At 33.7% G+C, this 27,128-nt stretch overlaps 1 protein-coding gene and 1 non-coding gene across 3 annotated transcripts in view; one reads left to right on the forward strand and one right to left on the reverse strand.

Annotated features, from left to right (window-relative positions):
- LOC126779185 (protein daughterless) overlaps positions 1-27,128 on the forward strand; it is a 124,981-nt gene that overhangs the window by 14,960 nt on the left and 82,893 nt on the right. For both annotated transcript variants that reach the window (XM_050503094.1, XM_050503093.1), the window contains exon 2: positions 15,160-15,212. In XM_050503094.1, coding sequence (XP_050359051.1) covers positions 15,160-15,212 — 53 coding nt within the window. The remainder of the gene's footprint in view (positions 1-15,159; positions 15,213-27,128) is intronic.
- On the reverse strand, positions 17,317-17,389 carry Trnam-cau (transfer RNA methionine (anticodon CAU)). The gene has a single exon. It is a non-coding gene; the product is annotated as a tRNA-Met (tRNA).

The raw sequence follows: 27,128 nt of genomic DNA on the forward strand, positions 1-27,128 counted from the left end.
TTATTTTTATTAATTTATATATGTTTAACATATAAGTAGGTATGTATAACCCCAAATTAGATTATGTTTATCTGAGCGTCCCCCCATCGCGATCGGGTTACAGTGGAGTCAGCGTTATCTTATATTATGTACTGACCCGTCAATGAACTATTAAATTTTTATATTGTTATAAAAATTAACATATAAAATATTTATCAATACTTGATCTCGAGTCATTATATTATATACTCATATCTGAGTATCTTTTTTTTTTATTCAATATGTTTATTGAATAAATAAATAACATAAACAGTGTATGTATTAAAATTTGTGAATGTATTCTTGTAAATATTTTATGAAGTGATAGATAGGTAGGTATGATTAAATATTTTTTAATTGTTATGTTTCTGTAGTTATATATATATAATGTTAAATGGAAACATACTATCATTAAAGTATGTTCTATGTATGTATTGTAGGTATCAAATAAAATTTAATCTAATTTCTTTTATCAATATAAAAACTTTAATTACTTATTTCTCGTCAAATAGGAATTATCACTCAATCATCATATGTTCTACAGCTTAAGTAAATAATACTTAGTATTTTCGTGTTCCGGCACAGGCACAAGTGAAATGAGATCTTAGTTCCCAAGGTTCGTTGCAAGCATTCGCGATGTTTGTGGAATGATTAATATATCTGTCTTCAGGTAGCCAATTTGTCAGTCCACCTATCCATTATAAATGAAACATTTCTATTGCAATCTTTCTTCTGATGACGTATTATTTTTCTTTGCAGTCTCAATCTGCAAAGTCAATATATATGTATGTATATTGACTTTGAAAACTTTTTATAGCGAGTGCAGAATTTATGTCTTTAGTTCATGCGCATGTTCACAAGAAACGTGCAAAAATGACTGCCGAAATACCTTACCATATATATCGTGTGAAAAACTATAATTTTGCTTCCCAACTGTGTAAATGCGATTATGGCTTCTAGACCACCCATATAAGGTTTAAATTGCATTGATCTTACGGTCGAATGATTTAAAGTATTGCTTTTTTAATTAATTTAGATAAGGCTTTGAAAAAACGCCGTCTTGTTTTATGTATTTATTTAAATATATAAAATTTACGGCCGTTATATGTTTTTTTAATTTAAAAACAAAACATTAAGCAGTGGGTCCGAGTTGGCGCCAATTACAATATTAATAAAATATTTACAAGTGACTTTTCCTTTTTTATACCTATATCGATAACATCTTAAGCAAAATTAAGAAATTAAGGAGAGAAGTGTAATATATTAATAGCTTTGTGAGAACAGCAAGCATATTTGGCAAAATGTAAATCAGAATTGAGCTCAGTTGCCTCAGGATAGTTTAACCTTAGGTTGTGGATTCAAATTTCTGAAACAGAGCTTTTGCACAAATAACTTTGATATCCATGTAATAAAATTTGTGATAACATTTACGGATATAACATCTTACGAAAGGTTGGTAGCGATTTTATGGGATGCTTAATATTGCTTACAGTTTCAATGTCCATGGGCATAAAAGTATTTGGAATGAAAAAAAAAATGGGTTAAAAGAATTAATTCTTCTTCTTCGAGTGCCACTCCGACTAGCGAAGGTTGGCAATCAGATTTGAATACTCCTTGTTCTTCGCGAGGCGAAAGAGTTCAGCAGCACTCGCGATTCCCGTCCATACTCGGATGTTGGACAGCCAAGACTTTTTGGCACAGGCTCCTTCCGGCAAACTTTATCATCATAAGTTGCAAAAGTTCATATCTTTCATGCCTAAGCACGTGCCTTAAGAACAAATAGAAGAATTTAATTACATGAGTATATCATATTTAATATCTTGATACTTAAATGTCACACACATCAAAATGTCATGTGTTAATCAGTTTTCAAGATTTCACGTGTATGTGACAGTTAGTTCTTAATGAATAGCATTGCTGTAGTACAAAGTTTTTTTTTTAAATAAAACTAACAATGCCCGTTTTTAAGGAATTACTAATATTCCTATTTACCCCTGTAATTAAGAGTACATTTTGTGATAGGAGTGGGGATGACAATAGCTCACACTGACAAGTGGTCAGGTACTTGTGACTTTTACATGACTACGCATCCCGTAAAACATTGCGCTTTTGAAGCTAAATTTGCTACGCTTTAATATAAATAAATAATAAATAGCCTTAAAGCTTAGATTGTGTTGATGCCGGAAGCTGACAACACGTTCTTCATAATAACAAATATGTGCAGAAGAGATTATTTGAGTAAAAAAAAAGAAATATCGATACAAATACTAATAAAATAATAACTACTAAACCAGTGCAGTGCGTTTCAGTATATAATATGAGTAGCTGTACAGTTTTATACATATATGGTATATATTCAATATAAGGTTTCACAATGTATTAATGAGTTAAACTGTTATCTAATGAAAGGTGAATATCTAACGCAGTGGGCGATGTAATATAAATAAGATTTAAAATAAACATAAATAACTTTGAAATTACGGTGGAGTTTGAATATCTATGGCATCAATGACAGCGGGTGGTTTAAGGTTAATCCCCGCGGTGTTATGTAGCTATGCTATAAAATAGTGTCTATGATTAGTGCTACTGCGTTTTTTAAATCCGAGATGAAATTATATGGTTGACAATTACACTAGGCCAGGAGTGTGTCCTGCCTCAGGACTCGCGACTTTACTCGTACGTAACTGTGACATTGTAAAAACTAATAGCTCTCAAACACGCTACTGATAAGGATGCTCTAGAAAAAAATCTTATAATCTTTTAGTAGACTGGTGGCTGTAAGCCAAGACCTTGTTACTAGGCTAAAAGACAAAATTACAATTTCAAATCTTCTATTCAATTATATCGATTAAAAACCTATATCGCCTATTTCGCCCGCGTTTTAGGGGGGAGGCAGGTGTTGGGTGTAAAATTAGCCTATGTCATTCTTTGAGGTTCAAGCTTGCTGCATATCAGATTTTATTAAAAACGGTTAAGTGGTAGCCGTGAAAGCGTAACAGACATACATGTACAGAATTCTCAGTAGCAGCCCGGAGTCTGGTAGTTGGACACTTCCAACTACACTCCCATGCTTCGGAAAGCACGTGAAGCCGTTGGTCCTGCGCCTGAACTCTTTCCGCCTCGGATTTGAGAGTATATCTGTGTTTGCGCACACACTTCTGCACTTTAGTATGTCCTGCGCAATATGTTAATCTCTCTAAATTGGTCAGGATAACATCATCACAGTACTTTAATGAAATAAAAAAGTCTACATTATGAAAATATTAAAATAAATAACAGCTAAAGACTTCATCAAGTGGTTTCCTAATTAAATGATGCTCGAAAACGGTTTGTTAATGTTTGCCTCGTGTCGGTCATTGAAGTTGTACGACCCTAAATAAATAAAGGGTGGCTTTGAGGCGATGAGGCAATACAAACGCAAATTATATATTAATTTTTTATTTTAACAGTGAAATTCTTTTGATTTGAATGTAATGGAGACCAGTGGAGAGGCCGCTGGAGATATATACTAAAAAAGTACTACATCAATATATAAGAGCCGAGGTGGCCCAGTGGGTAGAACGCGTGAATCTTAACCGATGATCGTGGTTTCAAACCCGGGCAAGCACCGCTGAATTTTCACGTGCTTAATTTGTGTTTATAATTCATCTCTTTAAGTGGAAACTTGATTGATTTGTGATTTTTGTTTTATATTAGTGTTTTTAAAATTGTTTGTTTCCCAAATAAATAAATAAATAAATAAATCTCGTGCTTGACGGTGAAGGTAAATACCTGAATATGTCTAATTTCACAGAAATTCTGCCATATTTGTATTCCACCAACCCGGTATTGGGGCAGCGTGGTTGAATTAGCTCCAAAGGTTCTCCTCAAAAAGGAGAGGGGGATTTCGCCCATTTGCCCGTCCACCTACCTTTAACAAAAAAAAAATGTTTTGTGTAAATTGGTTTAAAAATGACAATTGTTGAAGATGAAAAAAAATGGCTGACTGTTTACTCTCGGCTCTCGCCAGTAATCTACTGCTATTTACCTGCGTAACCAATAAGTTAAACCAATAGAGTTATATGTACTTTATTATTTACTATGTAAACGTTTTATTTATTCATTTTATTTCATTCTACCCGTGCGAAGCAGGAAGGCGTAGCTAGTAAATAAAAAAAAAAACATTGCACTTTTCAATGCGTTAATTTATTAGCATATATATATTTCTTTTAAATGTCGATAAAAAAAATGTTGTCTACAGTTTTTATTATACAAAAGACAGAGATAGATATACATATGTCTCCGTCTCGCGTAAGTGTGTTAAACGAGAGGGGTAGATTGTAGGGGAGATAGTGACGCGAATAATGTAAGGTTTTTGATGTAACAAATATTGTCAAGCTTAAATTGATTTGGGGTAGCGAGTGCAGGGCTTATAGTAGAGTCGTATTTTTTTGTTAATGTTCCTTTGGCTGTTTATGTGAAAAAAAAATACCTTTTTTTTGTTTTTTTCTATCGATTACGTTTTTTGTTCTTATTATGAATTTTTACAAGTGTTACAATTTTATGAAAATTGTTTTGATTTTTGTATGTTATTTTTTAATTTCATGTATCTTTAAAATTGTTCCCCAAATAAATAAACACGGCTAAACAAATTAGTCCAAGAGAAATTTAATTCGATAACAAAAATATAACGTATCAAATCCACCGACTTATGCGATATTATACATTTCATTATAAACTATAGATGGCCTAGTGGTAAGAACGCGTGAATCTTAACCGATGATCGTGGGTTCAAACCCGGGCAAGCACCACTGAATTTTCATGTGCTTAATTTGTGTTTATAATTCATCTCGTGCTTGTCGGTGAAGGAAAACATCGTGAGGAAACCTGCATGTGTCTAATTTCATTGAAATTATGCCACATGTGTATTCTACCAACCCGCATTGGAGCAGCGTGGTGGAATAAGCTCCAAACCTTCTCCTCAAAAGGGAGAGGAGGCCTTAGCCCAGCAGTGGGACATTAACAGGCTGTTACTGTTACTGTTACTGTTATAAACTATAAACTGAGACTTTGGGCGTCAGACAATTAAGTTTAAGATTTCAAACGTCAAATGACGTCAGCGCAAGATTTCTTATTTACACATCAATTCTCGTGAGGCAGTCACACCATTTTTGTTATTGATTTGTTTAATAACAATTCATAGGGAAATGTAGATTTCGGTTAAGAGGGACATAGTTCCCTTCTATGGTTATGACATTAAAGGGGCGCCGAATCGCGTGATCGACGAGTGATTTTACGCAAAGCTACACTTTTCATACTTTATTTAATGTAATTATTATTTGCAACCCCCGTTTATGGTATTAAAGCCAATATTGCTGCTTGTAGCTGTGAACTTCGTTACACTATTTAATGTACTTTTGATTTTTACGCGACTGTCCAAGGAAATAGTGTAATGCTCTTCATGTATCTGTATGTAGGTGAGTTTCTTTATTCGAACATAACGATTAAACGTCTGAACAGATTTGTAAGTGTGTGGTATGTGAACCCTTATATCATCCCGAGTGACATTGGATGTAAATTAAATTCTAAATTAATAATTCATTCAGTGCGGTCGTTTTTTATATATTGTTTATATTGAATATAGATTGGTAAATCAAATCAAAATACTCTTTTTCTAAGTTTTTATAAGCACATTTGAGTAATTTTACAGAATTTTGTTAATCGTAATGCTTCCATCGGTTCGGAAAGATTCTACCGAGAAAAACTGGCAAAAAACTCGGTAGTTTTTTTGACAATTAAGTTATGGAGATAATTATATACAATTAATTCATTATTTATCCTAAACGAGAGTCAACGAATAGTAATTCTATTTTTTTTTATTGTCTATATAGGTTATATATTTTATAGACTATTGAGTAGTACGCCTTTTTACATGTTTATTAATTGATAAATTGTATTTGAGGATTTTTATTATATCATCATCATCACCCTTTTCGCGTCCACTGCTGGACATAGGTCTCTCCAATGGCACGCCACTGAGCTATATTTTATTATATAACTAAACAACATATAATTTTTTTTTCGCTAAGCGGCTTATAAAATTAACCATGTGGTATTCAATACCATGTAATGATATAATTCGCACCATATAGATTATAAAAACCCTCGAATGCGATCGTACACACTCGAACCTGCGTACGTTCGACACGTGTCGACGTTGTGTCGACATGTTGATGTTTAGTCAAAGCGATTTGTCAAAGTTGTTAACGAAATTATGAAGATATGGTCTTGAATTATATGTTCAAGTTTGAATCGTATATATATTTATATATATACATAATAATTGATATATAAGTGTATATCATCAATAAATTAAATATCCATATTGAAATATATTATATAGTAATGTCTGACTGACAAAAAAAACTAATAAACATCTATACATAAAACTTATTCCCGAAGGTTTTAGTATTTATTATTATATAAGTAGCTTTAAAAGCTTTAAAAGTTTTAAGCGCAGCTTTAGATTATATATCTACTCCTCCTTCGACTGGATTAAGCAATAAAATACTGGATTAATTAATAAATGTAGAAATTAATAAGTACAACTTAATTCGAACTGTACCTTCTCATATCGCATTATATGTCAAGATCAGTAGGAGGTATTATATCGAAACTCATACTTACCGCCATTACCGTCGCCACCATTCATTTCGCCCGTTCACCGTGAAATGAGCGCTGATTTATGGGATTTTATACCATTGATATCATGTCGGAGGGTGGATAGTTCGGATGAGGGATGCCTCTGAATTATCAACTCGCAGGAATATATTAATACATAATACAATATATTTAAGTACAACTTGTAATGTCTGTTTGTTTGGATGAAATCATTTAAACTGAATTTGAATCACTTCGTTTTATCGTACATAGTAAAATTTAATATAACATATATTTTGTTTGAGTGAAATCATTCAAGTTGAATTTCTCTTGTTAGATAGAGTTTTACATGTTGGTTCAGTTTTAATGACAATGCGTTTTTTATATTAAACATAACCTGATTCCACAGTATAGACTCCAAACGACGGAAATCCTCACCGGTGAACCGTGTAGATACGAAATATTATTTTGTAAAAGTTTGTTTCTGAATATAATTAAAATATAATGTTGTCCCAATGTATTTCTATGATAAACTTTGTATATATTTCTTGATGCCAACAAATATATAATAAATATTAACAGTACATAAACTTTACTATAATAAATATAAGATACTTTTCTAAAACTACTTAAATTTATCTTTTTTACTAATAAATAAAATTAGTGTGTCCGTCTGTGTATTTTAATACAATTGCCTCGAGTTAAACTTGCGAGTTATCAAAACCAAAAAGTATATATTTTTTTATTTTATAATAACGCTGCAACCTAATAATCTAATTTCAAAAAGGTAATATGTGCGTTAAAATGCTATATTTTCGTATAAATATTTCCTTATAATAAAATGTTAGCTCACGATATGGTCCACCATATCGTGAGCTAACGGAACTATAAGCACATCTTAGTTTCCAAGGTTGTTAGCGACTGGCGATGTAAGGTATGGTTAATATTTCTTACAATGCCAATGTTTATGTGCGGCGGTGACCACTTACCATCCGGTGGCACATTTTCCCGTCCGTCTAATTTACGTATAAATATTTCTTTATTGTAAAATGTTTACAGGTAATAGCGATCGATTTTCATTTCTCCACGTTACAAGAGTCAGTCGGTTACAAACAGCGTATTATTTTGATAAAAGGATTGATATTATATATGAATACTGCTCAATTAGTATACTTTAGATATTTTCGTAGCAATTCAATTGTATTTAATCAAACCTAATCAAATAATTCAAGTAGGCTTATAAGGGCACTTTTGAGTCGCCATATTCGTCTTGAATTCTATAGAATGTATCACGGCGAGTGCTCTGAGGAATTATCCTCTCTCATTCCTGCTTCCCCTTTCCTTGGCTGTGTTAACTTGGCACCCGACTTTTGAAAATCCATTTTCTTCTTTTTGTTTCTTATAGATATTCGTATGTAGTTTTTTCGATTGTAATAAATTTTTTTTCGTTTGTAGTAGCTCTAAAAAAAAATTGGAGGACATCGAAAAAAATTCATCTCCCGGTTTTGTCGGCACTCAAATTGAATAATTGATTCTTGAACAGAATCGTTTGTAGTTGATTGTAGTGGAAAAAAACCGTTTGTAGTTGAAGCAAAAAAAAATTCTAAGTAAAAAAAAAAATTAAATTATAAAACAAGTTTTTTTTCTTTAACAAAACAAATACGAACGATAATGAGATACACAGATAGATAAACAAAATGACCGTTACTACAAACGAATAGAAGGTACTACAAACAAAAAAAATTACTACAAACGAAATAACCGCTACTACAAACGAAAAAAAAAATACTACAATCAACATACCTTTTTTGCCGCCGAAGGTTCGATTCTCACCCAGGATAGACATTTGTGTGCCTTAATAAGTCTGTTTGTCCTGGATCTGGATGTAATTATCTATATAAGTATGTATTCACAAAAGAAAAGTAGTATATGTAATATATCAGTTGTATGGTTTCCATAGTACAAGCTCTGCTTAGTTCGGGATCAGATGGCCGTGTGTGAATTATGTCCTAGGATATTATTATTATTATAGTAATCTTGCTTAAAATTTGTATGAGTTCGTAATTTTAATATATGTGCCTATATAAATAAATAATGCTGCAAAAATCCTTGTGATATTGTATCTTGGACCACACTTTAAAGCCTGTCATTTGTAACTCGTATCTCGCTGCAACGGACAAACTGTGACTTATCCTTTGTTATTACAGTTTTATAATTTAATAAATTGTTACGTTCGCATTCATTCGTCTGTAATTGATTCCCTTTGAAGATTCTATACTTATTGATATAAATATATTAATAACAATATATATAATTTAATTATTAATAACAATATTAAAAGTAATTAACTATGAAATTTGATGTACTCATCTCTGTTTAGATGAATCTGAAGCTAACATTGGCTTGTTACGAAACAGAAGGCCACTCATAATGTATAGTGTTAAATGTATTAAGACGACCGATATTATATTGATATTTTTTTTAATGTACAACTTTTTTTATGTCGTTATGATGATGACCTGACCGATTTCGGCCACGTATTATATTATAGTGTGTGCGCAAACATAGATGCACTGTCTAATCCGTTGGGACGGCAATCCGACACGATTGGAAAGAGTTCAGGCGCAGGATTAACGGCTTTACGTGCTTTTCGAGGCAAAGGAATCACTTTCAACAACCAGATTCGAGGTTGCTATTGAGAATTTGAAATAAAAACCCAATAATTTTTTATTAACCTGGGGCTTGAACACAAGACCTAGAAATCTGCGGCCTTATATGTAGCTACTAGATCCACGAGGCAGTCAAAAAGTTAAAAAAAAAAAAAAAACAGAGTGTGTCGACATAAATAATAATCATTGGACAACAGCCCCCGCTGGCACATTGTGTTTTACCGTATAATTTGTATTTGTCGCAGTTTCATTGACTAACAATAAGTACAGGGGACCGAAGCTCCAATGACGTCAATATTTTTTTGCTAAACCCGTGATAGGAAATTAGAAATTAAAAATCCGCCTTCCTATTCTATAAAAAAAATTATTATTTTCTGGCGATATTGCAATACACTAGCATGTCGCCTAACCGTTCGAGGCGTGTAATGAGAATAGGTCATTTTACAATCTGGATATCTACGTGTTATGAAATAAATTTATCGAATAACATCTTTGATAATAAAAGTTATCGTTGAATGACTAATAATGTTGATATTATAATTATTTATGTATATAAAATTGTGAACAATTTAAACATATAACCGCTGTAGATAAGAGGGTAGAGATCGTGTATTCAAAATATTGTTCGTGGTTTTTTTTTAAGTTAGGCTTGCTGTTTATATTCATTCATAATATGAAAAAGCAAAAGTGAAAATGTATTTATGTATAAGCATATATCATGAAGATTATTTTGCAAGTAATAAAAATAAAATTTAAAATATATTTTTAACAGGATGCTTTAAAATAAAAACATAATGCACCCGTGTCGACGGCCGTGGCAAACGACCCCACTAGCACAAAGTAAGGCACCATATAATTTGGATTAGTTTCATTGCAATCGACTAGGGCTGGGGGGAGCCGACCTAATGTCTGTAGTTACGTTGACAATTCAAGGATTATACGCTGGAGTGGAAATTGAATAATGGAGGCTTTCGGATAAGAAATTCTTTTAATAAATATAGACAGTTATTTTATTTGAATATATACCGATTGTATTTTTATAAAAGTTGTTTTTTTTTTTAATATTTTCCAAAGTTAATAAATACTTCAAGTACTCCAGGCCTTTCATGGGGAGATCGTTTGGAGCTAAATTCACAAAGTTAATCCCTCTAGCGGATATGACGTATCCAGGTTTCCTCACGATGTTTCCCTTAACCCAGCACGAGTTAAATTATAAAAACAAATTTTAAGCATGCGTTCTTCACGATATAAGATTTAAATAGAACAGTTAAATAGAATCAAATATATCCTTAGTCATGTATTTTAATAAATAATATATAAAAATGAGTCAGTCTGTTATGTATTTATGAGCTGAGAAGTTATAACTTACATTAAAACTAACTAGAATGTAAACAAATAATAGACATTTATCCTTAAAATACAGATTATCTGTATTAAAAATCGTAAAATATCGCAAATCGTAAAACGTATAAAACTCATACCTACCAGTATGAGTTTTACTCATACTGGTAGGTATGAGTTTTACGATTTGCGAGTGGTAGGGCTTTGTGCAAGCTCGTCTGGGTAGGTACCACCCACTCATCAGATATTCTACCGCAAAACAGCAATACTTGATATTGTTGTGTTCCGGTTTGAAGGGTGAGTGAGCCAGTGTAATTACAGGCACAAGGGACATAAAATCTTAGTTCCCAAGGTTGGTGGCGCATTGGATATGTAAGCGATGGTTGACATTTCTTACAATGCCAATGTCTAAGAGCGTTGGTGACCACTTACCATCAGGTGGCCCATATGCTCGTCCGCCTTCCTATTCTATAAAAAAAAAAACCTCTCGTTTCTCGAGTGGATGATCGGGCACCCTGTTTAGTTACGCTACAATTTTGTTCATAATAAACAAATCCTTCGTTAAGTAGTAATTATTTGATATCCACTATTGTTAACAATGCATGTTTGTATTAATTTATTTAACACGAAAGCTATAAAACATACATGTTATAATAAAAAAAATTAAATAAATGGAAATATGTTTAGACTGTAACGACTATACCCAAATTACTGGACCGATTTTAATGCAGTGTTTACTGTTTGAATCTTTACGTGATCGTGATAGTTATTAGCTATAAAGTACTCATTTCCTACTCGACAAGGGTCTAACCAACTTGACAGGGTCGATTGATTTAAAATTGCGATCTTACAACGTGACGACGTTTGTATTAAACAGGTATTTATAAAAGGCCAACTAACACATTTGATTTCTTTTTATGTTTAGAGGTTATTCTTGTGCTATATAAATTTTTAATTTTATTTCATTGTCCTTACAGCGCCATTGCAGCACCAAACTTGAGAACTAAAATTTTATACCCCTGTGCATGTAGTTACACAAAAAGTCCTAAAGTTTATAAGTAACGTTTGTTCGCAAAAGGTTATTGTACAATTTGTGAATTTATGGATAGAACACTTTGGAAATGAAACGCTAGCATATTTTCTTTATTATATTGAGAACTGTAAACTATAATTAAATTTGAGAAATATAATGAATTTACTGGTGGTAGGGCTTTGTGCAAACTCGTCTGGGTAGGTACCACCCACTCATCAGATATTCTACCGCAAAACATCAATACTTGATATTGTTGTGTTCCGGTTTGAAGGGTGAGTGAGCCAGTGTAATTACAGGCACAAGGGACATAAAATCTTAGTTCCCAAGGTTGGTCGCGCATTGGCTATAAGCGATGGTTGACATTTCTTACAATGCTAATGTCTAAGGACGTTTGGTGACCACTTATCACCAGGTGGCCCATATACTCGTCCACCTTCCTATACTATAAAAAAAAAATGAAGTTGGATTTCGTTCGCCGGTTCATCTCATCTCAGGTTATTTTGTTTACAGAATTTGTGTTAGTTTTTCCTGTATCGTAAACGTATTCAAAAACCGAGTTCCGTTGGATTGCACCCTGGGGACTCGTAACGAAAGGTTTACTGTCTACGTTGGTTCTGTAGTTAATTAAGACATAGGGAATGTTGTAATTATTATTCGTTTAGTCAGATAAACATATGTTTCTTAAATGTGTAATATTAATTTACTTGATGGTATGGCTTTGCAAGACCGTCTGACCATTCAGATACGCTGTTGATGATGTTCCTGGTCTCATGCTGGTTACCGTACCTGATATTTTCATACCACGCTCATGGTATGATATGTACTAGTCTCAGTTGGACTGTGTGTTGATGAGCTGTCTGTCTGACAGCTGAATTACTTATATATAAAACAAGAACGTGAAATTCTCGTTTGTCACGTCAAAAGTCTAAATTTAAAGCGTGTGAAACTGCGAAGCGCAGCTTCTTATATAACAATATTATATACTAAAACCGTGAAATTAGCTGCATCTTTTGTTATAAGTTTGATGTATATCGGTGTTTAGGTTAGAAGGTTTTTCAGTTAAGTATTTAAAAAAAAAAGTCTCCTCATTTATTAATATAGATATATTATACATGCGATATATGTTATTATATACATATGTCATATATAAAACAGAAATAGCATAAATAGTAATGTAAGGAGTGGCTAATTCCTCCCACACCTCTGTTGTCTATTAATAAAGGCATTACCTTCAATTGTTTTGACTTCATATTTATATTTAAATAAAAACTAACGGATTTCTCTATATATTTTATTTAGGATATGTCTTGTTAAACATTGCCGTGTTTTCTTCTTTCGAATGTCAAATTAATGATGACGGTCAGAGAGAAGTAATTGTTAAATTAAACACCTGGTTATAAGTTACAGTGTCACGGCCATATTTATAAACGTTACTTAGCGGCTGATTGACTCAACACTGATTTCGCTCTTTCTATCATTATTGATTTGACATTCGATAGAAGAAGACACAGCATCGTTTAATCTTAGCAACGATTATAAGTAAGGTCGTTAGACTTTAAGTTAATTTTATTTAATTATAATCTAGTGTCATGTCATGTGTATAGTTACTTGTGTCGATTATATTGTGTCGACTGTCGACGCAAGTGTACAACGACGCACCCCTTCGTAACGGTATTATATGGACCGGCTTTATGACGGGCTCTGGGGGACGATTTTGATTACCTTTGCTAGTTGACGGGGTTATAATCCCTTGAAGGTTTTCAAATCCGTTTACGATCAGTTAAATGTTTACTATTATCTTAATAGAGAAATAGTCAATTTATATTTAAATTAAAAAATCCGTTATTTATTTTACGTTGTGATCGGTACTCGAACATGGCTGCCACTAAGTTTACAAATCAATGATAGATCTACAGTACTCTATCAATATTAGATTAGATTTAATTTAAATATTCAGACGATGAAACAAAATCTAATTATACAAAACGAAGGACAAAATTCTATAATTTTTGTGTTATAACAGTCCAATTATTTAACCATTGTTTAGACTCGTTATTTAAATGGTATCGTTTCGGGGTTGGCTGAAAGGTGGGGGTCGTTATTATCGTTAAATTTCTCCCGGTTTGTTTTGTACATAAAAGTTATCATTTTTTAAAGGTATTCGTTCCAGGGTCTCCTTAAAGGTGCTTGATTTATATCCATTTAGGTCGAAATCAAATTAAAGTATTTTTATTCAAATATACTTTTACAAGTCTAGACGTGGTTGGCGTGGTTGGTAGATACATGCCTTTCACGCCGAAGGTTGTTGGATCGATTCCCACCTAAGACAGACATTTGTGTGCATGAACATGTCTGTTTGTCCTGAGTCTGGGTGTAATTATCTACATAAGTATGTATTTACAAAAGAAAGTAGTATATCAGTTGTCTGGTTTCCATAGTACAAGCTCTGCTTAGTTTGGAATCAGATGGCCGTGTGTGAATGATGTCCCAGGATATTAAAAAAACCAGAAATCTGTACAAATATCATACACTTAGTTCCTGCACGAGATCCGGCAATCATTCAATAGATGCATTTTTGTCAGATATGTCTTCAGAAACAGAATTTACTGACAATATTATTAATTTATTAAATCATTGAAGCTTGCTTAGTAACAACTCAAGTATAGACTGCGGAATTTTAATAAATGCGAATAACATCTGCACTGAACAATTGTGGTACCACATGACGACCACGACTGTTCTGACAAGAGTGGTACGAAGAAGAAGAAGATACCTAATTAAATTCCGTATCAGATTCATCCCCCCAATTTCACCCGTCCATCCCGATTAAACTTGAAGGCTTTATTAAAAACTGGATGATACTCGCAAATCCATCCATGTAATATTTGTCCCGTTGTCAAATATGTAGAGGATGTACAATGTTCATTCATTTATCTTAAGTTGGCAATACTGTTTAGCTTTTTTTTTCGTTGAGCCGATTAACAAAGTTGTAGTAATTACAATCGCGTGTTGAATTGTATTATGTGATTGATTACCTTTACCCGTAATCTTAGTCTTTATTCAGGATCCAGGCTCTATGATTATATTTCTTATATATCAATTACAAGTATATACAAATCTTAGATTTATATATTCAATTATTTGCCAATGGCTCTGCTATATAATGCACTACAAACAGTTCTTGATTAAAATATTTTTATTCGTTTATGGCTTCGTTTAAGTGTGGTAGGCAGTTAGATAGCCAATGGCATAACCAGGAAAGTGTATACTAAATCTCTTGATGTTTAGTAGTTATGATAACAAACAAACTGACTTTTGCATTTATAATATTTTAGTAGGGATGGCATAACATGAAACATAAATCAGTCGATTGAGGAACGCAAATAATTCGGCCCGGTTTTTATATACATACATATGTCATAGGTATTTATTTATAAATAATGATCTCAATTATTGCAGTCACAGAAAAACCTGGCTACCAGTCGCCATATGGAGGCATGGACAATGGAATGGTGAGTGGTTTTTTTTTTGTTATATTATTCATAATCGTTTGTGTTTTGTTTTTTATTTGTGGGTCGATCAGGTTCAGGTCTAAGTAGGTGCTATCAAGTCATTACTCATTAAAACAGCATACAAAAATGTTGCTCTGCTAGTCGTGAATGCGATGGATTGAAATGTTCGCTATATTTTTATTTATATATTAAGAAACACTATATTTTTTTACAAAACAATATTCGACAATACATTATGAAACACTATTACAAGTATTCACAATGAAACACATTGTTTAAATATGTACAGTCAAGGATATTTATATAAAAAAATATTAATTAGCTCATGAAGATAGTTCGAAAGCTTCTACGCAGCGATGCTTAAGCGCTGCAAATTTTAGTTACCCAGGGTGCGCGACACCGCTACAGATCTAGTTTAGACAGCTCGTGCAGAATAATTGCTATATAATTTATTATAAAACAAAGAATATGTTTCGATTAGATATTATTACCGGTTGTAAAGTCTTTCATTATTTACTAATAAAATAAACGAAATAAAAATGATTATTATTGTTAATTTATAATATCGAGGTCATATAATAACTTGGTGGTAGGTTTTATGGTGAGCTCAACTTTGTTGGTCAAACCAACGCATCAGATTCTATCGTCAAACAATGTATTGCTGTGTTTTATTGTGGTTTGAGGGGTGAGTGAGACAGTGTAATTACACGTGACATAATATCTTAGTTCCCGTTGATGGCGGCGTTGACGGTGTAATTAATGGTTACCACTTCACGCATGCAATGAGTCATATCATAAAGTGAGTATGTATATAGGCCTCGCTGATTTAGTGGCTCGATGTAAGGCCGCAGACCCTGAGGTCCTGGGTTCAATTCCCATGTCGGGCCAATAAAAAGTTATTGGGTTTTTCTGTCAGAAAATTCTCAGTAGCAGCCCGGAGTCTGGAAGTTGGAAGTGTGCACTCCCGTGCCTCGGAAAGCACGTAAAGCCGTTGGTCCTGCGCCTGAACTCTTTCCGGTCGTGTCGGATTGCCGTCCCATCGTATTATAAGAGTTAGAGAATAGAGAGTTCACCTTTGTTTGCGCACACATTTGTGCATTATAATATTTCCTGCGAAGTTGGCTAATCTCCCTTGAGATTGGCCGAAATCGGTTTGGAGGACATTATATATTATAATAAATTAACGAGTTAAAAGCAAATAAGGTCTCTTTTCCTCTTTGGTGTTTATGACGTTATGCGAATGTATAGTTGCTGAGTGTCGTTATAAACACGAATAAAGTTCATGAAATTTCAGTAATGTCGGAAGTTTGAACCTGCAGTCTTCGGATATGATTCACGTGTTCTAACCATTGGGTCATCACGTCTCATGTATATTTGTAACTTTCTTATTCGAAGTAACAGCTTGAATGTCCCTGTCACTGCTAAGGCCTCCTTTACTTTTTTGAGGATTAGGTTTGGAGTCTATTCCACCACGCTGCTCCAATGCGGGTTGCTGGAATGCGACAGAATTTCAGTGAAATTAGACACATCCAGCTTTCCTCACTATGTTTTACTTCACCGTCAAGTACGAGATGAATTATAAATACAAATTAAGCACATGAAAATTAAGTGATGCTTGCTCGTTAAGTTGAACCCACAATCATCAGTTAAGATTCACGCATTCAAACCACTGGGCCATCTCGGCGTACTTTCTTATTCTGCAACAAAAAATATTAACCGTAAGTATCGTTTTTGAACCGGTATCGCGTTCTGTGATTTATCTACAAAACCCTTTTTTTTATAAATCTGGAAAAAAAGCGCTGAGTCCCGCGTTGCCCTTCTGACTTGTATTTATTGCGATTTACATTTTAGGGTTCGTTGTGTCATCTGGAAAAATCCTTTATTGAAATTGTTGTTGTTGGAGGAATGTCAGCATCATGTTTGTAAAAGTTTTTTTTAAACGTGTTTTATCTCATATGTAATGAATATGACAATGCTTATCTACTAATAATAAAGAAAAAATTTAAAACCTTTATCTGGATTTATAAATAATAATTATATTTTGTAAATAATATCTAAGTGATGGGTGTGAAATTTAATAATATAACTAAAAAAAAAAAAAATATGCCCCGGGTGAGGATCGAACTCACGACCTTAAGATTATGAGACTTACGCGCTGCCTACTGCGCCACCGAGGCCAGTGGGTGATATTGCGAAATAGGTTATCAGTTCTTGATATCCAAGCTTTTTATCAAGTGTATACGTGTATAAAATATTTACTTCATGTAATGTATCAAATGCAATATAAACAAAATGAAACGTTAATTTAATATAGAAGCGTTACACTTTCTTATCTTTTGTCAAAATCAACCGCCGGTTCGGAAATAAACACCTCAGACCTAAAAAGAACCGGCGAAAGAAAACCAGCGGCATTTTTGTTGCTTATTAATTATTTTTTAAATGTTCACGATCCGAGATGGCCCAGTAATTAGAACGCGTGAATATTAATTGATGACTGTATAATCAAAATTCGTTTCGTAGTCTACGGTGAAGTAAAAAATCATGACGATACCTGCATGTGTCTAATTTCACTAAAATTCTGCCACATGTGTATTCCACCAATTCGCATTTTTCCTTCATTCCGGCCAGCAAGGCGGAAACGGCTTATGCAGATCATTCTTTCCGACTGTACGGGAAGTCGTCGCGTCGCGCTCAACTATTACTTACCATCAGGTACTCCACCTGATGGTAAGTGATAGTTGAGCCATGATTCATTAGCCTTCCCAGCAATAATAAAAAACAGCGCGCTGGTATAAGATCTAAACCTTCTCCTCAACGGGAGATATTTCCATAGTCCAGCTGTGAGACATACTTTATATTTATAAAATAGTAACATAAAGTTCATGGTCGGTACTATCAAATTAAAATCATGTTGAATTGCCTCTTTGATTGACAAGCGTTGATATATAATTGCAATGTTTATGTATTGATTGCGTTTTAAATATTTAAACGTTTATTATGTTATTTAATGTATTCCAATTGATAAAAACCGAGTTGTTAGTAGTTTAACTATGTAGAAGTAAGTGGTTATATATTCGACGTTGGTGTTTACTTACGTAATGACTCAGGTGGTATTTGACCAATCGATCGTAGATCGGTGGCATTGATCGATGGTAGCATAGAACAGACGTGGAACGAAAGTTCGGTCTGTATACCAAGTCTGATATATTTTTGGTACCCACTCATCATCAATTCTATTGCCAAATAGCAATACTTAGTATGGTTGTGTTCCGTTTGGTTGGGCGAGTGAGCTAGAATTACAGGCACAAGGGAAATAACATCTTAGTTTAAAAGTGACGCATTAACGATGATTCGTATCTCTTACGGTACCAATGTCTATGGGCATTGATCAACACATCAGGTGGACCATTTGTTCGTCCGCCTACCTATGATATGAAAAATATTGGACGTGGCTCCTACGTCGGTCCATAATCGACCAGTATGTGTAGATTAGCCAAAGCTATCAATTGACATTGATCAGTAGATCCATTGGTTTTTGTAACACCCTTAAAATTGTCTCCCCACTATATTTCACTCATTTAAGTCGTGATAACCCAGTGGATACAATTTTTGGTTTCATCTGTGTCCATAATTCATCTACCTTTCGGCGATGAATTCTAGGCATTATTAAAAAAATTATATTTTTCTCAATTTGTGTGTAGAGTACTGTTAAAGGGGGTACGCTAATAGCCTAAGTGTGGGTTTGAGTTTCGAACTAATCAAATCTTTGACCTTCACGCCGATTATAACTCACTTTAAGGGTCACTTAGTGGTTAATTGTGCCCTCTGCTCTTATATTCTGCTAAACAACAGATACTAGTCGTTAAGTCTCCTATTTCTGTAATTACACTGTCTCACTCAACTTTTACAGGAAAAGTACGGCGACTAATTTGGTGATCAAACGTTTGGGGAAGGTATACAAATGTGGCTAATGGCATTAAATGCTTCTGTTTGTGAGTTAGTTGTGGAAATACAGTCATGTAACATTACCAAAGTAGTCAGCCAATGAACCATTTTAATAAATTATAACTTTTGAATTGCACTTAACACACATACACAAATACCTTTATACAGCCGTTCTTGATAACCAGTTGTGACAGGTGGATTGGATTGATATAACGTGCGCGCGCGCAACTCAATTCAGAACTGTATGAATTATTCGTTCGATTGGAATTGATAATCTAAATCACTCGTCTCACACAATCTTCGGTTAATATATAATAGGATACAATTACACTTCTATGTGTAAACATTCTACTAAATTTTAACCGGAACTTAACTGTTGTATTGCTGTTTGGCGATAGAATATGAGGAGTGGATAGTTCCTACCTAAGATAGTCGTACACAAAGTCCTACTACCAAGTAAATTCCTTTTGTGATTCTTATAATAATAATTATAATAATTTATTGATTTTATCTAGTTTGTGTAAGCCGTTCTATTTAGATGTATATATATAGAGGCACCAGTCTCCACAGACATGATATATACACTGTATTGGAACGCCGGTTTGTCTATTAGCCTAAGTTGCATATCATTTGAACCAATTTTTTTTCTCGCAGTAGAAATTTTCAGATACCCTTGGGCCTCCCTTGGGGAAGGAACCGGGTTATGTGGGATTCTTATCCACTAAAACTAATATTGGCTATGGTCTTAGTTGTGCGTAGCATAACATTTGAACCAATTTTTTATGACGACAATCGTCTTATAATGACAGCGTTATAACTAAACTAAAAAAAATATTGAATTGAGATGCCTACGAAAATTACAATAATGTATCCAAGATAACAAGTTAACAAGCTAACTGGACGAAGTCAGGATAGGGCGCTTGTTTCTAATCTTTTTAAAAAGATATGCGGTGCCCGTTTTTAAGAAATTACTAATGTTTCTATTTACCGTTTATTGTTAGGAGTGGTGACGACAGTAGCTCAAGGATTTAGGATGCTGGGCGGCCTGTAAAACATCGGTCTATTGACGCTTATAGTTATAATTATTATAATTCGAAGTCGAACTTACATCTCCTACCTGCTTACAACTTAAACATCGTCAATATTATCAAAACATATCTAGTTTTATATATGTATAAATATGAAACGTAGCCACACATCTGTCCATCCGGTTGCATTCCTAAGACGTACGAACAAGTTGCTAGATATTTTATCCACTGGTTTTATATCGCGATATATCTTTAATATATCGTCGTGATAAAATCTGATAACAGATATATATATATAAAGATAATTTAAACTTTCGGTAATTTTTAAGAGTAATTCGGTAACAAATACAAATTAAGAGTATAAATGTGAAATTGGCTTTGTTTGTCTATATGTTACATCATCACGGGTTTCTTCGCACTGAAAATAATGACATTTTATCAGTAGTACCACCCACTTATTACATTCTACCGCCTAACAACAAACTAAGTATTATTGTCGTTTGTACCTGCAAACACAAGGGACATAGCATTTTTTTTTTATAGAATAGGAAGGTGGACGAGCATATGGGCCACCTGATGGTAAGTGGTCACCAAACGCCCTTAGACATTGGCATTGTAAGAAATGTCAACCATCGCTTATAGCCAATGCGCCACCAACCTTGGGAACTAAGATTTTATGTCCCTTGTGCCTGTAATTACACTGGCTCACTCACCCTTCAAACCGGAACACAACAATATCAAGTATTGCTGTTTTGCGGTAGAATATCAGATGAGTGGGTGGTACCTACCCAGACGAGCTTGCACAAAGCCCTACCACCAGTAAAGCATCTTAGTTCCCAAGATTGATGGCGCATTGGCGATGTAAGTTATGGTTAAAATGTCCCACTACGTCAATCTCTATGTACAGTGCACTCGTATATAAAAAAAAGTAAATAACTCACCGCGTACTTGCTGTATATTTAATGGACGATAAGGTTTCCAACTGGACACGCGGTCTGCGCACGTGACACATATTCAGTTGGATTGGAAAAAGTTTGTGAAATATATGAATATGTATATAATTATAATTAGTATGTATATTTATATTATGGTTATAAAATGCATAAACGAATGTTGTCGCGGTTATTCTTAAATGGTTTGGTAGATGGGACGATATAAGAATTAATAAAATAAATAAATAAACAAACAGGCGTAAGTATTTCTTGGATCAAAATTGTTTCATATAAACGTTACATGATATTATACGTTGCAGTCATTCGAATCGGCAATCGGTCAATATATAATTTTATCGTGTTTCATTTGTCTTTATAATTCGTGCATTTTTCGGGAACATGTTTTATTACCTCGTATGGAAGTAGCGTGGAATAAGCTTCGAATATTGCCAAAATTTAGTGGAGATCTTTGCCCAGCTGTGGGACATTTACGGGCATTTATGTTATGTTGCTTTGGTTTTACACAAGTTCCACTTGAAATGTAACTCATCGGGCTCAATGAAGATTCACCATAAAAATTTGTAAAATAATTCTGAATTACCATACATATATTATAAACTGCTTATTGATTAACTTATTATTTATCTTTTATTTAAGGAAGGCAGCGAATGACCCGCCTGATTGTAAGTGGTCACTGACGCCCATAGACGATGGTATGGCAAGTGTGAACTTGCACTGTTAACCTCCTGACTTTTTCGTGCACTTTTGAATCGTCAGTTTACTTACTTACAATTAACTCATTAGTTGTTCGACAAATTATAAACGTAATTAAATACAATTGAATTAATATTTATCCTGCATGTAAATCCGCGAACACAAACTCTACATTTGGAATATTAGTGTGTTAAATAATATATTGAGTAAAGTAATTTGAATAACTGTTTCTATTATCCCGAGGTGTTTTAACCCAGGGTCTTGATTTCTGCAGCCTTGTGAGCCAAATAAAACAGTCAATAATATAAGTAATGCGGTTGCACAGCGATACACATTGATTGATTGATTCCCAAAATTGTACAAGAAAATATTTGTTACACTTGGCGTGCTAAAAAGAATGACATGGGGTCGATTGAATGAAGTTGATTGAGGGGGTCCTTGAATCTCAACCTTCGAAGTTCTCAAAAATTCTTTTGTTAATGGATACGCATATAAAGGTCTGCATAGAGATTTGATTTTTGGACTATTATAATAGTTTAAATTGTACCATGACAGTCAATCAGTCAGTTTTTTATATGAATAGGTGAAGTCAGCGTTGAGGTAAAGTCCTCAACATTCCAACTACACTTATTTTAATTTGATAATCAAAACCTGATTTGAATCGAGAACTACTGATTACCATGGACGAAGTGGATCACGAGGAATGTTTACATGTATAACTCATTAAAGTTTTGTATAAATTGGTTGAAATATTGAGGATGTCGGAAGAAAAGCATATCGACTTGAAGCTTTTCTGCTGTGTGACTCGTAAACCATTAGAGTTATACTTATTACGATAAAAACATTCTATGTTTACTCTAATTCTACATGCGAACTCGGAGATGAGTAGCTAGTTACAATAATAACTAAAAACAGAGTCTAGATAGTCTGTACTAAAACAATATTAATTAAAGCAGCATTTCCAAAACGAATAAGGCAACACAATAGTCTAAAACGATTCTTAGAAAATATACGAGTAAATACGCGGGGCAGGTATGAAACTGTACCAAATTGTCCTATTTATCTCACCCCCCACCCCGAGTCCCCCTATTTAAGGGATGGGGACCGTCTTGTCTTTAATTCACGGGTTCTCTACCGGGGTACATTCGACCAGAAAAGCGCTTTATAATTATAAGTAAATTACATCTAATTATACGGTTAGGTCTGTAATTGCGGGTCAACTAAGTTTGGTTCGATTGAACTTTTAATATCAAAGAATATTTAACGAAGTATTATGGAAAATTGGGTCGATCAGACTTACACATGAATGACGTTACTTATGGATGGTGTTCAGTTAATAGATTTATCTCTTTCTGTCGTCATGGATTTGACATTTGAAAGAAGAAACCGCATTATTTAACTACCTTATTCACAATTAAAGCCAGCTTTATAATTATGTATATTAAGCTAAGAATTAGATATAATACATAGATTTTGATTGAAGGTTAACTAGGTGGTAGGGCTATGTGCAAGCCTGTTTGGGTGGGTACCATCCACTCGTCAGATATTCTACCGCTAAACAGCAGTACTTGGTATTTTTCGTTGAAGGGTGTGTAAAAAAGTAAAACTAGAGGCACAAGGAGACATCTTAGTTCCCAAGGTAAAAGTGGCGTCTACACGTGGCCACACACACAAGTGGTGACCACTTACAATACATATAACATAAAAAAGAAATAATTATTTCAAAGACAAGTTGTAATCATTTTATACACTGATTGAGTTTTTTAGAAAGCACAGCGTTTCACAAGGAATAGACTTAATTTCTTATGTTGTTTCTAAATAGTGAAATATTTAATGATGTAAAATGACGATTTAAGAGTGCTTGTAAGAATATATTTTGTGTCAGCTGTGTCATTGGTTTGTTATTTACATATTTTGTTTTATATTAATGACCTTACTTATGGACGGTGTTCAGTTAATAGATTTATCTCTTTCTGTCGTCATGGATTTGACATTTGAAAGAAGAAATGTAATTATATCTTTAATATAAAACAAAATATGGAACAATGTGATCGTCGCTCAGCTCCAATAATAAATAAATAAAAAAGTCTTGCTACATATGTATCAAAAATTAATGAATTAATTTATTCTAGAATTATTAACATCTTTGTTTTATAAATAAATAAAAACAAGCTTTAAAATGTCACTCGTAAGAATACCGATGCGATTTAAATCGCCGTCATAATTTTGGCATGGGTCTAAAGCTAAATCCTTTCAGGATTCTTGGGCACATGATACACAGCGTTAAGGTGACACATGTGACGTTCACCTTTATGTTTTACTGGTTTGTGAATCTACCGATTTTGATGTAATTAGAGATTCACTGTTGAATACGAGATGAATTTTATATAATAGATAGTCTTCGCCAGCCAAATAATGGAATTATTTACCAGCTCACGTGTTCCCCTCCTCCTACACCTGGGTTCCTTTAAACGAGGCGTGAAGAGTCATGTTTCGTGCAGAATATTCTTCCTGATTGTGTTAGCCGTCGTCGCGTTTGGACTCTACAACCACTTACCATCAGATGGAGCAGTGTCACTTGCCTTCCCGGCAAATATATATAAAAAGCGCATTATGTTAGGGCGGGGTCCTTCACGGTAGTATCCGAAAGCGATCCCGTGGCGCTCCTCGTTAAGACGAAAAGGGTACCGCTGGTTTTTTAGTGGATATTCCGATATTCGGGTCGCACTCGGCGCCTTGGACACCGGCAACTCTCACGTGGGGGAAACGAATAATGCGTTTTTCCAGTGTTAAAAAAAGGGAAGGGTCCTTCCTTAATTTTTAAGTTTTAATACAAAATTTCATCGCAATCAGTCCAGTGGTTTAGCCGTGACAGCGTAACAGACGAACAGAGTTACTTTCTCATTTATAGTATATATATAGATTAGCGTCAAACGTTACTGCTATCCCTCCCCATGGGTGGCGCCAGCTTATAAAGCCAAGAATTTAATTGCATAGATTTATTTATTGAATGGTTTGAAAATTTTACAACTTGATGTTAAATATTATTATTTTAATTTTAAATTATCTGATTCATTTCTTTAACTTATTAAATTAAGTTATCCATAAAATTCTATTATAATATTATTTGAATGGATTTTATTTTGTATATTTTATGCTGATTTATTATTATAACCTTTCTCAATTAATGGTCTATATATGTAAATTAGCCATTTTACATTCTTTTTTTGAATTTAGGTTTATAATGTAATAAATAATATATAAAATCTTTTGTCCAAACCGACTCCATCTCTATCAACGCACGGCTAAAACGATTGCGTGTAAAGAGTTGAAATATTGTTCATCAGCACCACTGAATTTTCATGTGCTTAATTTGTGTTTATCATCGCGTTCTCTGCGGGTAAGGCAAAATGTGTATTGCACCAACCGACACCTCAAAAAAGGAGAGGAAGCCCAGCAGTAGAACGTTCACAGGCTGTTACTATGTTATAACAAATTCCGCTAAGAAAGAATATCAACTTTATGGGGAGGAGCTAGTTTTATTATAGATTTTTTGACCGATTTTTAAAAACTTGATTATAAGATTATCTCTTTTATATACATTTATAATTATATTTCATATATGAAAACCGACTAAATATGAAGTCCTCGGAGTACACTATTAAGGGATGGAACCACTTTTGTCGGCGACAGTTCAAAGACATTACTCTGACTATAAAACTGGAGACGCGCTCAGCCGAGTGGCTAATACTTGTGCCATATACATGTACATACGTACAATACGCACGTACAAAGGACATTTATATATGTATATAACATTTTATATGAACATGTTGTATGTGCATTTTTGTTTTCTATAACTTAGTAATTATTACGGTATATTTATATATAGAGTTAGTTAGCAAAATCCGGATTTTTTTTATAGTATAGGTTGGCGGACGAGCATATGGGCCACCTTATGGTAAGCGGTCCCCAACGCCCATAGACGTTGGCATTGTAAGAAATGTTAACCATAGCTTATATCGTCAATGCGCCACCAACCTTGGCAACTAAGATGTTATGTCCCTTGTACCTGTAATTACACTGGCTCACTCACCCTTTAAACCGGAACACAACAATACCAAGTACTGCTGTTTTGCGGTACAATATCTGATGAGTGGGTGGCGCCTACCCAGACGAGCTTGCACAAGCCCTACCACCAGTAAAAATGATGTTCTGTCTGTGTATATTTTGTATAGATTTATGTTACAATTGTTTTTTATTTTTGGTGTTCTTTTTTTACTACGTACGTACTTATATAGGGTATATAAGCAGGTCGATATTAATATTAATAGATTTACAATTATGTCTAATGTCTGGTCATTATTCAATATGTATGTAATGGCTTATATTCATGTATCCTAATAATTATTTCTTTATCGTCTACAATTATTTATACATTTGACGCTCGATAAGACGATTTTTATAATAGGTTTTTGACTTATCGTAAATTGAACTCACCGAAATGGTGCTGTACTTGAAATGCTTTCGATACTAAAGAGTTTATTTTGTAAGAATAAAACTCTAAATCGATGGACGTGTAACGCAATGATCGTCGTTAAATTGACACGATACAGCTCAAGGGACTGTCCTAATGTATTACTTCTAGATAAAAAAAAACCCTAGTAGTATCGCTGTACTCGAAATTGTCTGACATAAATTTAGACGAATGTCTCAATTGCATTTAGTAGCATTCGATTCTCTAATCGAACTAGATGTCAGAGAAAAGCTGAAACAATTAATAATGAAACAATAATTCACTTACTTAATTACATTATTGTACACAAAAAGAAAAAATTACAAATCATGGATACAGTCTAAATAAAAGCAGCATACAATTTTAGCGATCCCTTTAAGGCAACCAACGGTGTAAGGAATAACTTCATTTTTTAATTTATATATTTATTTAAATTACCACAAATGAAACGCACATAAAACACATATGAAAGAGGTTTTTGTATTTACATTATGCCTCAATTATAAGGTGACACTGAATTCGATAATATTGCCAAAAATTATAATAATTGATTAAGTAGTGTGAAGATTAAATTGATTAATTACTACATGTGTATTCCAATCGAAGGAATACGATTTGTAAGTAGCTTATATTGTGCACTACAAACAGTACTTGATTACTATATAATCACTATTCCACTTAGCTACTTATATCAACTTTAATTTTACGTCCCAAGTTAAGATAACAACTTGGCCATTAAAAACTTCATTTTCGTGGATCCGTAACAGCCTGTGAATGTCCC

Source organism: Nymphalis io, chromosome 28, assembly GCF_905147045.1.
Source record: "Nymphalis io chromosome 28, ilAglIoxx1.1, whole genome shotgun sequence".
NCBI classification, from domain to species: Eukaryota; Metazoa; Arthropoda; class Insecta; order Lepidoptera; family Nymphalidae; genus Nymphalis; species Nymphalis io.